Source organism: Esox lucius, chromosome 5 (assembly GCF_011004845.1).
Source record: "Esox lucius isolate fEsoLuc1 chromosome 5, fEsoLuc1.pri, whole genome shotgun sequence".
NCBI lineage: Eukaryota > Metazoa > Chordata > Actinopteri > Esociformes > Esocidae > Esox > Esox lucius.
In genome coordinates, this window is record NC_047573.1 from 5,444,851 (window position 1) to 5,458,449 (window position 13,599).

At 39.8% G+C, this 13,599-nt stretch overlaps 1 protein-coding gene across 2 annotated transcripts; it reads left to right on the forward strand.

Annotated features, from left to right (window-relative positions):
* The first annotated feature begins 456 nt into the window (after positions 1 to 456).
* LOC105030739 (butyrophilin subfamily 1 member A1) lies at positions 457 to 7,051 on the forward strand. Of its 2 annotated transcripts, XM_034292516.1 has the most exons (9): positions 457 to 538; positions 716 to 784; positions 4,418 to 4,768; positions 4,893 to 5,174; positions 5,494 to 5,607; positions 5,907 to 5,939; positions 6,365 to 6,397; positions 6,771 to 6,791; positions 6,905 to 7,051. In XM_034292516.1, the coding sequence occupies exons 2-9, from the start codon at positions 718 to 720 to the stop codon at positions 6,955 to 6,957; spliced, it is 954 nt and encodes a 317-aa protein (XP_034148407.1). In that variant the 5' UTR covers positions 457 to 538; positions 716 to 717; the 3' UTR covers positions 6,958 to 7,051. The 2 variants fall into 2 exon arrangements, with proteins under 2 accessions (XP_034148407.1, XP_034148408.1); XM_034292517.1 differs by lacking the exons at positions 6,771 to 6,791; positions 6,905 to 7,051 and adding an exon at positions 6,668 to 6,718.
* The last annotated feature ends 6,548 nt before the right edge of the window (positions 7,052 to 13,599 follow it).

A 13,599-nucleotide genomic window follows, 5' to 3' on the forward strand; every position in this document is an offset into this window, starting at 1 on the left:
TCATCTGCAGCTCCAAGGCTGTGGAACGCCCTCCCTGACCACCTGAGGGCCCCTCAGAATACAGATGTTTTTAAAAGAGACCTAATAACGTATCTTTTAAAAAAAGCCTTTTATAAAATGTATGGCCCTTTATTTCTTTTGTATTTTTTTATGCTCTGTATCACTTTGAGATTGATGAAATGTAAAGTGCAATACAAATATAATTTATTAATATTATGATTATGTCCCAGGATGAAGTGTTTTCTATAACAAAATTTTGGCTACATAGCTCCTCTTGCTGGGTCATGTCGTCCACATGAAGGAGGAACTTGTTATCCACAGCAAAACTCAGTCACCCAGTCAATACTGGTCATCTGATACTGAACTCACTACACTACAGTTGAGTGCAGCTATGCAGTTAATCAGGTTCTTAAAATGAATTGAAAGTGGAAGAAGAAAATAGGCTCATGAAAATAGCTTTGATAAATCACACTAGAATGATCATCTGGCAAGGTTGCAGTTAACAGCAAATTGTCTGGAAAGGCAACGATTCACTTTGGTAATAGTATTGACTACTTTGCTTTTGAATATACTGAATTACATTAATGTTAGCTTGTTATAATATGTTATCCAATGTTTAGCCTATTGCTTTGCATAAGCAGTGTTAAAGCATTGCCTTCCTGGTTTTACATTATATTAGACATCTATAATTTACAAATGTAATGTTCGTCTTCAGGAATGATGGTGACTCGACTGCACTGTCTGGTTGTGACTCTTCTGCATCTCCTCCACACAGCAGGATCTGGTACAGTAGTATAATAATATATTGTCTCACTGCTTTCAATACATGTCTGTGTTTCTGCATCTCCTCCACACAGCAGGATCTGGTACAGTGGTATAATTATTTACTCTCTCACGTTCTTTGTATGAACTATGAACCAGTTGTCAGTACATGGCTCTTATTACACCGGGGTTGTGGGTTTGATTCCCATGTTGGGCAAGTAAGAAAATAATTGCACTCAGTACTGTACATTGCTCTGTATAGGAGCGTCTGAGAAATTAAATCTTTGTCTTCAAAAGAGTAGTAAAACAATGGTGTGTAATTATCAATTGTCTCATTTGTAGTCTTTGGGTAACTGGTCTAAAGTAGGTTACTGTCTTAGTCTCTATTCCTTTGTAGTAAACGTGTGAGAGAAAGGTAGTGAAGGTTACAGGGGGTCAGCTAGGGAAATGAATGCAAGGGAACATAACCGTAGTGATAAATATATGTATATAAACTGACTCCATATTGTTAGTAAATACATGTTATCATAAATGACCATATGTTGGAAGTCCTTTGTAAAGGTTAGCGAGCCTGACATTAAAATGATGTGTCAGAAACACAGAACTCAGGGATGCCCACAATGGTATGTGTTATTGGGCCTACCCAGAGACCCAGAACTCAGGGATGCCCACAATGGCATGTGTGCCTGGGACCAACCTAGACCCAGAACTCAGGGATGCCCACAATGGCATGTGTCCCTGGGACCACCCTGACTGTTCAGAGACCCAGAACTCTGGGATGTCAAATCTGGTCACTTTGACTTACATATGTGTGTGTACCTATATCAGTTATCATAAGCGCCCATAAGGTGTAGGTTGTTTAACACAAACCGTACAGTAAAAAGGCATGTGTTCCTGGGGCTACACAGAATGTTAAGAAACCCAGGACTCAGTGATGACAAGTCAATGATTTATGTTCCTGGGCTTAACCAGACTGCTTCGAAGTCTGGTCATTTAGACGTATATATGTGTGAAATTATCAGTAGCCTTAGGGGATTGATAAAGATGAACAAGTAACATAATCGACATTGAAGTAATACAAATTATTCCAATCCAGTAATACACTTGTCATACCGAACATAGTTACAAGTGTTTGGGTAAACAGCAAGCTACTACACCAGATGTTGGGAGGTCTCATTAACGATGACAAACTCAGAAATATGACTACAACACGATGTGTTGGGAGGTCTCATTAACGATGACAAACTCCTAAATATGACTACAACACGATGTGTTGGGAGGTCTCATTAACGATGACAAACTCCTAAATATGACTACAACACGATGTGTTGAGAGGTCTCATTAACGATGACAAACTCAGAAATATGACTACAACACGATGTGTTGGGAGGTCTCATTAACGATGACAAACTCCTAAATATGACTACAACACGATGTGTTGGGAGATCTCTTTAACGATGACAAACTCCAAGAACTTCTTGGAAACATGGCTATTTATTCTAAAATCTGAAAACACTCCCCCAAATAGTTATTAGCATTACTTTACCGTGGCAAACACAATGAACACAAAGGACAGAAACTGTCCCACTTAATGATTGAATAATAATCGAATGGACGAGGCGTTGCCGCCAGTTGTTGTCAGACATGCAACAAGGACAAACATTTCTACAATGTTCTTGATCCATAACCCATACAGTACAATAAAGCATATCAGACGATTCATCCATTTATGGGGATCAAGGGTAATCGAAACACTAAAGAAAAATGTCCACAATATCATGCATTTAGTGACATTCCAGTTCACTCATGCCTCGTTTCCACTGGTGCCGAACACTGCTGATTTACCCCAAAGTCCAGAAAATGTTCTGTTTCCATTGACAAAAGACCGGTGCCAGTGCCCAAGTAGCCCGGCTCTAACTTGCCGCCAAGTCCCAGGATTTAGGACTTTAGGGTGGATTTTGCGATTTGATGCATTATGTGCTGTGAAAACGCGCATGTTGTGCTATTTGAAGAGCAAGCTGTATGATTTGCTTAGTCTTAGGCTTTTTGTGATGGGTTTCATCCAATCTAACAAACAAATCCATGATTAAATAAATAATTTCATCACTACAGGAAAACAAAGACTCAACAGAAAGAGATGCAATGAACAAATGTGGTATGATACCATTGACTCAGTAGAAATACGTAGTGGCGAGACTGAGATGTTGCCTGCAGAACCTATAACAACACAACATTACCTTGTAACATTCCCAAATCCTTCTATTAACTGTAGATAGTTTTGACAAAATACTTGTATTAAACTAAATAAGGAATTCACTGGCTTAGTTGCTGTATTACGAGTGTAGGTGGAGAAGAAGCCAGTCACAGTTGTTTAAGGAAGAAATGTGTTTTATTACTAAAGTTAAAATGCCATATTGTAAACAAACTGAGCATAGTGTTATTGTTTACTTTATTTTACTATCAGAAAAATATCACCTTTTATTTTTCATAGCCTGAAAACCAAATCTAACTGATAGTTTACTCCTCCATCCCCATCTGAGCCCCTCCTTAAGTCCTTGGTACCAAATGTATAGTGGAAACAGGAAAATCTAGAGCCAACATTAGCATAAATCACTGGTGTAGCCCTGGTAACGGGTAAAGCACCAGTGGAAACGAGGCGTCAGAGTTTCACACCTCTCCTGGTGAGCTCAGGAGGCTGATGGCCCACACCTGGTGTTCCAGATCTTCAGAGAAGCACATTTTATGCAGGGTACATGATTAACATCACCAAAAGTGTGTTGGAGACTTGGTGGGGCCAGACGCTCCTCTTTATGGAATACACGTCCACTCTTCCTCAACAGACATTTCTCATTACACAACACCTTCATCTGAACTGATGGAAAAAATAACTATATAGGTGAAAACTCGAATACGATTTGGACCCAGATAGAGTGAAGCCAGAGGCAATAGTGTTCAGGCGTCAGGAAATCCGATGGACTACGGTACTGAATCAGAAGGCAGGCAACAAAGCCGGGACAGGCAGAACAGGTCTGTGCAGATGTCAATTGAGAACAGGAAACCCCAGTCACAGTGTCACAATCAATACCTCATGGGGAGAGAAGGAAACAGGCAGGCTTAAATGCACAGGTGAGAATAGGAACAGGTGTCTAGAATTCAAGTGATTGGGACCAGGAGGATGTGCTGCGTTCGGGGTGAGTGGGAAGTGGTGGTTATACCGGTGGGACCAGGAGGATGTGCTGCGTTCAGGGTGAATGGGAAGTGGTGGTTATACCGGTGGGACCAGGAGGATGTGCTGCATTCGGTGTGAATGGGAAGTAGTGGTTATACCGGTGGGACCAGGAGGCTGTGCTGTGTTCGGGGTGAATGGGAAGTGGTGGTTGTACCGGTGGGACCAGGAGGATGTGCTGCATTCGGGGTGAATAGGAAGTGGTGGTTGAATCGGTGGGACCAGGAGGATGTGCTGTGTTCAGGGTGAATGGGAAGTGGTGGTTGTACCGGTGACAGAGATTGGGTGGGGGGAGGAGAGACAAGAGGCAAGCTCACAAAAACAACTCTTCTGAGGCCTCCTCCCTATGATTAAATATATTTCAGATCAGTGCAGATGAGAGTGACATTTTAATGTTTTCAAACTGTAAATCTGCCCTTTTCTCTTCAGTTAATTTTGAGGTTCTTGGTCCAACTGAACCCATTGTTGCTGTGGCTGGTGATGACATCATTCTGCCCTGTTACCTCAAACCCAACATCAGTGTTGAGGACATGACAGTGAACTGGCTTAACCTGGACTACATAGATGAACGTGTCTATCGTTACCAAAATGGAAGAATCATACAAGAGAATCAGATTCCCTCCTACAGAGGAAGAACTTCACTGTTTAAAGAGGAACTGTGGAGGGGAAACACCTCTTTAAAACTGACCAGGGTACAAGGGACTGATGAGGGACAATATAAATGCTTTATTAAGTCAAAAGACTGGTATGATGATGTTACTATTCAAGTCCTTGTTAAAGGTGAGGTTCGCTTGCTAGTAATTAACTAACTACAGTAATATGAAAGTCACCACATTCCTTTATATGACTTTATACAGTCTGAGTCTGTTATCAGTTAACATCCAGTCTGTCTGTGTGTCTGTAGCTGTAGGATCCAGACCAATGGTGTCCATTGAAGGACACAGAGAGGGAGGGATGGGTCTGGTGTGTCAATCTGAAGGCTGGCACCCTGAACCTGATCTGGTGTGGCTGGACAGTAAAGGAGTCAGTCTCTCTGCTGGACCTCCTGAGAAACACAGAGACTTAAAGGGATTCTACACAGTCAAACAACATGTCATTGTCCAGGAGACTGACACCAACCTCTTTATCTGCAAAGTCTTACAGAGCCGAATCAATGAGGAGGTGGAGACAGAGGTTCACATCCCTAGTGAGTAATACAATATAATCAATGAGGAGGTGGAGACAGAGGTTCACATCCCTAGTGAGTAATACAATATAATCAATGAGGAGGTGGAGACAGAGGTTCACATCCCTAGTGAGTAACACAATATAATCAATGAGGAGGTGGAGACAGAGGTTCACATCCCTAGTGAGTGATACAATATAATCAATGAGGAGGTGGAGACAGAGGTTCACATCCCTAGTGAGTAATACAACATAGTATTATTAAGGTGACATGAAACATTGGATATATTTTGATATTTTAATGTTTTAAAGGATTGTTGAGTGTGTATTTGTGTGTTTAGGTGAGTTTTTTGATGTCACAACCACATGGAGACTGTCCTTCATTGTGTTATGTTGTTTGGGAGTCATCACTGTGATTGGGTTAGTTCTGGCTGTCTACTGGATGCATAAGAAAGGTAATGCAGACCTGACATGAATGTTTTAATTGTTTTAAATTAATATGTAGGACACACTACATTGTATTAGAGCACAGACACCTGTTCCTTGTCATTGTCCTCACCTGTGTCCCTGATCACTGTCTTTATTTAACCTCATTTTAACCTCTTGCATTTTGTGTGCCATTGTTTTGGTTTCCATTTGTAACCTTGTTTTGTTCTTTTATTGAAAATGTCCTGCCTCCTGCTTGCAACCCATTCTACACATACAAGTGAATAATATATTTACACTTTGACTGATTTTGCACTTCAATCAACAGGTGTGCAAGTAAATAAGCTCAAACAGGATCAGGGTGAGTAGTGATTTTGTTTTTCCGGTATCTTATTATTATTATTATTATTAAGGCTAATTATTGTTTAATTTAAATGCTTAAGTTGAGTTTACAGTGTCTCTCCATGAGAGATTAACCAGTCACTAACCCAGATTACACCCATTCAGCTCCAGAAAAAATGGATTACACCTATACAGCTCATGAACAAATTAAGAGACCACTGCACATTTTTCTTTCCTTTCCAAAAATGTTGAAAAGGAAAGTTTTGAGTGAGGAACTGAAGGGTTAAAATTGCAGTAGTCTCTTAATTTTAACCCTTCTGTTCCTCACTTCAAACATTCCTTTTCAACTTTTTTGAAAAGGAAAGAAAAAGGTGCAGTGGTCTCTTAATTTGTTCCGGAACTGTATGTTCTAGTTCACATGTTTATAATCACTGTCTCCCATAGATAAAAGAAATAAAGAACTTTATCATCAGATTGGTAAGTAGAGTCCTTCATCTCCCAATATATAGAAAGCCCTATATATTGTTTGTGTTGCAGATCAAGTAGCTGATGATACCTGATGATTTTGGCTTCCACTCCACTGTACAACCACCCCCCCCCCATCACTCTGGGCACAGCCCAGTTTTGAGTTTTTCCTAGCCACTGTTCATCAACGCTGTTGTTTCTAGCTCTTTCGGGTTTCAGGCTGGGTGTTTTGTAAAAGCACTTTCTGACAACTGCTGATGTAAAAAGGGTAATATGGAACAGGGTTTTTCAGAAGAGTTTGAGTCTGTAGAAGCACTCTAGACTAGAGAGGTATTCTCTGACACATGGATCATTAATGTTCTTACTGTCCTCTACATACGTACAGGTGAACTTCAGAAGGGGCTTGGTAAGTTATGAGAAAAACTATATATATATGTAAATGTTCTATGTAATATATATGTATTTGTGTACATTTTTATAATGTTCTCACTGCCATCCATCCATTCTACATGTCTACAGGCCGCCATGAGGAGGAGATTGGTATTATCTTAAGATTAAGAAATCTTAAGTAGCTGATTTTTACTGCATTAAAGATCATTGTATGTTGCACTACAGTAGTCTACACCTTCCAGTGTTTATATGTACAGTTTGAAAGTGTGTGAACCACACAGGGATGGTCATTATTTTTGTATAACATTTTTAAATAAACTCAGGAAATCCTTATCTAAACCCCAATTCATTGCACATACATACATACCAATTCAAGGACACAAACATACCATATTGTATATTTTCATAGTTTTTAATAAGAAAATTATTTCATGTGTGCAAAAAACTGTGAACCCCTTCATTCAATAGCTTGAGGCAACTCCATTAGTAGCAATAACTTGGAGTGAACATTTCCTATAGCCACTCCTTACAGAACTCAATTAGGTGAGGTTGGAGGGGTGTGTGGCACTTACTGCCCTCTACAGGTAATGTCACAACATCTCGATTGGATATTTTTCTTCAAACTCTATCCTAATCCCTACTTCGATTGGTTGACACACAATTATCTACCAACCCATTATGATTCTACTTACCTACTTGATTTAACCAGTGCAACTTGGGGTTCACTTATGTCTGCAGCTGCACTTATTCCTTTTTTTTTAATTAATTAATTTAAATAATTATTCTACTAAACGCCTGATTTCCTAAACCAAAATATGGAATTAGTCAAATGTATGGGGTAATTTAGATTATTATGTAGAAATGGTTCACATACTTTCAAGACTCACAATGTTCTCTCTGTCTTCCATCTTTTTTACATTCCTTCTCTGTATTGTTATGTTATATTTATTTGGATTAATTTTTTATTACATTGTGTAAGTCTGGGTTGGTGTTTGGCATTCTGGGGTTTAGGTACATTACTATTTAATCTATTGTCAGATGTCCGCTATTTCACTTAAACATTCTCATAAGTCTGCATAGATTGAGGTGAAAACACACCTATGCACTCATAGTAGTTATTGTAGATATTTTTATTAATAGGTTATTCATTGTCATCACCAACATACTGTTACTCTATATTTCAGATATTGAAACTATAAGAGAACAATATAAAGGTTGGTTTTATGCTATGTTTCTATTGTTTTATTTTGAGGAGGAACAGTGCTCTGACTGGATTTGATCAAAACTCATACATATGGTAAAACTGTATTTTATGAGTCCCAAAACTGTATCTGTAGTTGCTCTACAGATAATCTACTGACTATCAGTAACATTGTTACCATCTATTAAACTAACCTTAACCTTTATCATAACCCTCAGCCTTAACCTTATTCTAAACATAATCCTAACAATAACCCTAACTTATCAATAGTTTGTAGATTTCTTGTTGATAGTATTATTTTTCGTTGAACACCTACTGGTGGAAATTGGGATTCTGAGAAATAGAGTGTTACCATAAATATTAAGTACCAGAGTATGTGAGCAAAGTTCAGCTGTTCAGCAAATGCTGCTCATTACTCTTGGAGCAATTTGTGTGCATCGCTCCAGCGCTCCACCACTTCAAGCCTTTCCCAACCCTTTCACAAACAAACACTCTGGTCACAGGGAATTCTCACCATTCAGTTTTTGTCAAAACTTAAACAAAAGGTAAACATATAGGCACTTTTCACTTCAAGTATACTTAATGTCGTAGGCTATATCTTTTAAATAAAATGTATGGCATTGAATTGGTTTGGCTATATTATTATCATATTATTCATATTGATAAGCATATTCGTAGCCTATCAAGAAAAAATTAAGCATTTCCCTCAGCATTTTCACTTAACATTTCAACAACATTTTGCTGCTACACTACAAAACAGAACACAGAAAATACATGTTTAGAATTAAATACAGATTGCACAAAGAATCCCAGACTTTTGTTGTAATAGTGCTGCCTGTGCTGAGTGGAGATGTGTGTATTTATAAATTGGGTGGTTCAAATCCTGAATGTTGATATGACATCGTAAATGACAACATACACCACAGGCATCACATCACGTCACATCACGTCACATCACGTCACGTCAAATCACATTTTACTGCCCTGATTGCATTGCCAACCAGTTTATAATAGCAATAAGGCATCTCAGGTGTTGTGGTATATTGTCAGTATATCACAGCTAAGCTGTGATGCATGGTGCCTAACAACAGCTCTTAGCTGTGGTATATTGACCAAATACCACACCCCCTCATGCCTTATTGCCTAAATATATTATGGAAGACTCATGTGTCAGAGATCAACACAGTAAATGTTGTCCTCCACTTGTATTTTCTCCACTGATGTTGATGTCATGATGTCATTGTATTTATCATAGTGTTTCTCTCCACAGAGGATGTGACTCTAGACCCAAAAACTGCAAATCCCTACCTCATCCTGTCTAATCACATGAAAAAAGTGAAAATGGGAAACCAAAAACGTAATTGTCCTGACAACCCAGAAAGGTTTGATTATTGTCCCTATGTCCTGGGTAAGGAGGGCTTCTCCTCACAGAGTTTCTACTATGAGGTTCAGGTGACAGGGAATGTAGAGTGGACTTTAGGAGTGGCCAGAAAGTCCATCAACAGGAAGGGGAAGATTACACTGAGCCCTGATAATGGATTCTGGACTGTGTGGCTGAGGAATGGAAAGTACAAGGTTGCCACTAACCCCCTCTCCAAACTATCCCTGACAGAGAAGCCCCATATGGTGGGGGTCTTAGTGGATTTTAATAATGGACAAGTTTCCTTCTACAATGTGGAGGCCAGTTGTCGTATCTACACCTTCAATGGCTGCATATTTAATAATGAAACAGTCCATCCACTGTTCTGCCCAGGTGATACTGACACTGTCTCACTTGTCATCCTGTAGAAATTACAGAAGGACTGTTTTAAAACCAGCAAGAAACAATAATTTATCCAATGCATGTTATTTGCCCTTGATATATCACATGACCTAACAAATCACAGCAGCAGAGGTCACATTATATTACTATCACATTATGTTGATTACCAACTGACAGTACATACAGTGCATTCGTAAGTATTCAGACCTCTCTCTTTTAACTTCGTTTTTTATGTAAAGGACTTATTCTGAAATTGATTAAATTCCCATATTTTCTCATCAATCTACACACAATGCTTTGACTCCTTATGGAAAGGCACACACCTGTCTGTGTAAGGAATCACATCTAACATTGACTCATTGACTCCTTATGGAAAGGCACACACTGTGTAAGGAACCACACCTGACATTGACTCATTGACTCATGGAATCACACCTGACAGTACACGTCAGAGCAAAAACCAAGCCATGAAGTCCAAGGAGTTGTCTGATGAGGTCTGAGACCGGATTGTGTCGAGGCATGGATCTGGGTGAGAGATTATGGGCATGAAATGTAATTTAATTTTAACTTGACACAATGTATGAGAGTACTAACTATCTCTGTATGAATGACACTAGGTAGGAAATGTCGAAATACTTTTTTGGAAAGCCTCAAAACAAAAAGAAGATTCAGTGAGTTTGCAGAGGCAGACTCTCGGCCAAGTCCAACACGTCCGAAATGACCAAGGCACCCTCCCCAGGACTGATAGGGAACACAGGAGCCATGCCCCCACCATTTAAGCTCATGTCACAGGTCAAAACACTGCAATAAGTAGATGAGAACATGGAGATTCACTCTGATTTCCTTGGGTTTTACAATGCTCCCGACAGCAGCGGAGGGACTCTGTGCAAGTGCATCACAGATGTGTTTCTCAGGGTGAACATCTTCAAGGATACTGTTTTGACTGAAAGGACTATGCCTGGAGTCTCTGTTCATCCACTGTGCCAACCATTCACTTGACCACAAGTGGCCGCCCATGAGGTGATTCCATGAACTTGGTTCAGGGCATAGCTGTGGTAATCTGTGATCCAAATGCTAGGAACTCTGCAAGTCAATTTTTGGCTGCGAAGAGGTAGTTACCATACTGGCCGTATGTCCAACAAGACAGTGCATACGAACAATAGCTATCAAGTGTGCTTGTTGGGCCTACAGAGAAATCATTGGAACTGTGGAGCAGCTTAAGGATGACAAAGGTGTGAGGGGAGATGCTAGAGCCAAGATCGGAGGCCAGTTTAAGCAAGCAATGAGAGCTAAAACCCACTTTGGCCTCCTGTGTTGCGAAGCACTTTTCGAGCCCTGCGAGTTGGTGGCCAGGAGTTTACAGAACCCCAAAGCCAGCGCATTGGGTGCCCTCATTTACCGAATTGCTTAGAAAGAGCATGCAAGCACTTCGAGATGATGCAGTGGTGGAGAACATGCTCTGAGACATCTTCGGTGGTTCTCCTTGTAGCACGGTAAAAGACATAGACACAAGTATGTCCAAACTCCATCCACAAACAAATACATTTTTTCAAAGAAGCTGAAAACCACATTAAACTGTACCAATTCCTCACGGTTTTTCTAGACAGTCTGGACATTGACAACCTAATGAGGACCTTGATCAGTGCCAGGCTGGACAGCAAGGCCACATTTGGAGTTCTGTGATACAGGTGGCAAGACAACTTCATTTTGTTTTTACTGCTGCCACGCAGCATGCATTTATCTTTGGAGATTCGGCTTTGGCTATGTGTTGTATCTTCTTGTTTTTTGAGACTTGTCCGTATACCTTTTGAGTATTCGTTTTTTGTATCAAGGTTGGCAATGAGCACCACGGACAGTGTACAAGCACTACGCATCCCTGGGTGTCCTTAATCCCTGGGTGTCAAATGGGGGCGCTGAGGAACAGCTATCTGAGCCGACAGCCATCCATCAACTGACTGCCTGCGAAAGGGCACGGACAGCCGTTAATCTGATAATTATGTGACACGCATGGATTTGAGTCGGCATCTCTGTGACCCAGTATCAACACAAACTGTACATTGTGAGTTAAACATAGTTGGAATATATGGCTTGGCTGCCATTCGGGAACTGCTTGTATCTAATCCAATTCAAACAGACACACAAGTTGGTAAGGAGCATATAACCTGGACACATGAGCATTGGAAAAATTGTATATGGTCCGAGGAGTCATATTTCACCAGATTCCCTACATTCCGACAGGTTTACGTTTGCAGAAAGACAAACAATGCGTTTGACCATAATGTGCAGGTGCACTTCATTGGTGCAAATACTGTCCCCTTATGTTGTTGCATTATTCCAGGATGATAATCCGCCACACAATATGCTAAACGCATTCTAGAAGGGTTTTATGAACACCAGGATGATGTTATCTGCCTTCCTCCTCAATCACCAGATCTGAACATCATTGAACCTGTGAGGGGAGTTCTGGAGCTCAGAGTGAGGGGGAGATTTTTTTATTTAATAATGAAAAAGATGAATAATTGCATTCATTTATTTATTCTTTATTTCAAAATGTCTTGAACATAACATACCATTCTGTGCCTCAAGGTCAGTTAGCAGCTAGATGATATTTCTAGGTCTTTCTAGGCCTGTTATTGATGAGCCTCACACATTCTGTTCATACTTCCTGGGAGGAGTTTTCCATGTGACTGTCATAGACTCTATGAGTAGGCCCATGGACCGTAGGTTGGAACATACCATTGTGAGGAAGCCTGTCTTTACCTCATGATACGCATGTATTTTACTTCTATGCAACCAGGTTATTGAAAGGTTTTTATTTTTCATTTTTCCCCCTCAAAGATTTCAGTATGTTTTTCATTTTAATTGTTCACAATTAATTGTTCACATTAAAAGTGGAAAAAGTTCTGACATGATTTATCTTTGTCTCATTCTCTTACATCAAAAAAACCTGGCATTGTAACAGGGGTGTGTAGACCTTTTATATCCACTGTATGTGATTGGAAGACAGATATTGGAAGGGATGTGCTGGAGGATTATGGACTGTGTAATGGTATGTTATGACCACTGACCGCCTCCTATGTGTCCAGGCATAAAAGACTGTGTTAACTTTGTAATTATTGGAGAACATGGAAGAACTATGGAAAAACAACATCTTGGACTCAATAAAGGTTCAAATAAAGGTTCTCCCCTGACTACCGGTTGCATTAATTTTGTTCATGGATAAAAAATGGACAGAATCTAACATTGCAGAGGGATTAAAGTTTAGATGAGCGCCTTGATATTTCTCAGCAGCTGATTTCACGGCTTCATGAAGTTGGGTTTTTGTTGTCATAACTACCACAAAGTAAGAAATGAGTCCTTTACTGTCCTATGTTGTCTAATCTGCTGTCTTTGGTATATATGAAATGCTGCAGCGGGATGTGAACCACTGCTCTTTAATAAACCACAAAACAAGATAAATACACTGCTAAAAAAAGTAGTGAGTATGGCTGTATGCACTTCTGACAATGTCTGGGCATTCTCCTGATGAGACTGCAGATGGTGTCCTGGATGATCTCCTCCCAGACCTGGATCTGAGCATCAGTGAGCTCCTGGACCATTCATTAATTTACCATTCACAGGCATATTATACCTATATCATATTTATAATATTCAACAATTCTACCCATATTGTTCATATTGCCCATAATACACTCTTTAAAATTGCTGCTAGATTACTTTGTGTATTTCTGCTATATGTTTGCTTTACATATTGCTTAAATCTTACTGTGTAGAAGCTGTGTGCCATGCCCAATACAACAATCATTGTATTGTTCAGAATAACGCTGTGTTACTCTGTGCATTTGATAAATAGAAGACTTT

Excerpts from the sequence above, each read along its gene's own strand:
- LOC105030739 (XM_034292516.1), top strand. The coding sequence starts at position 718 with ATGATGGTGACTCGACTGCACTGTCTGGTTGTGACTCTTCTGCATCTC. Across the intron at positions 5,175-5,493 it reads GACAGAGGTTCACATCCCTA|GTGAGTTTTTTGATGTCACA; the intron begins GTGAGTAATACA and ends TTGTGTGTTTAG. Across the intron at positions 5,940-6,364 it reads TAAGCTCAAACAGGATCAGG|ATAAAAGAAATAAAGAACTT; the intron begins GTGAGTAGTGAT and ends TGTCTCCCATAG.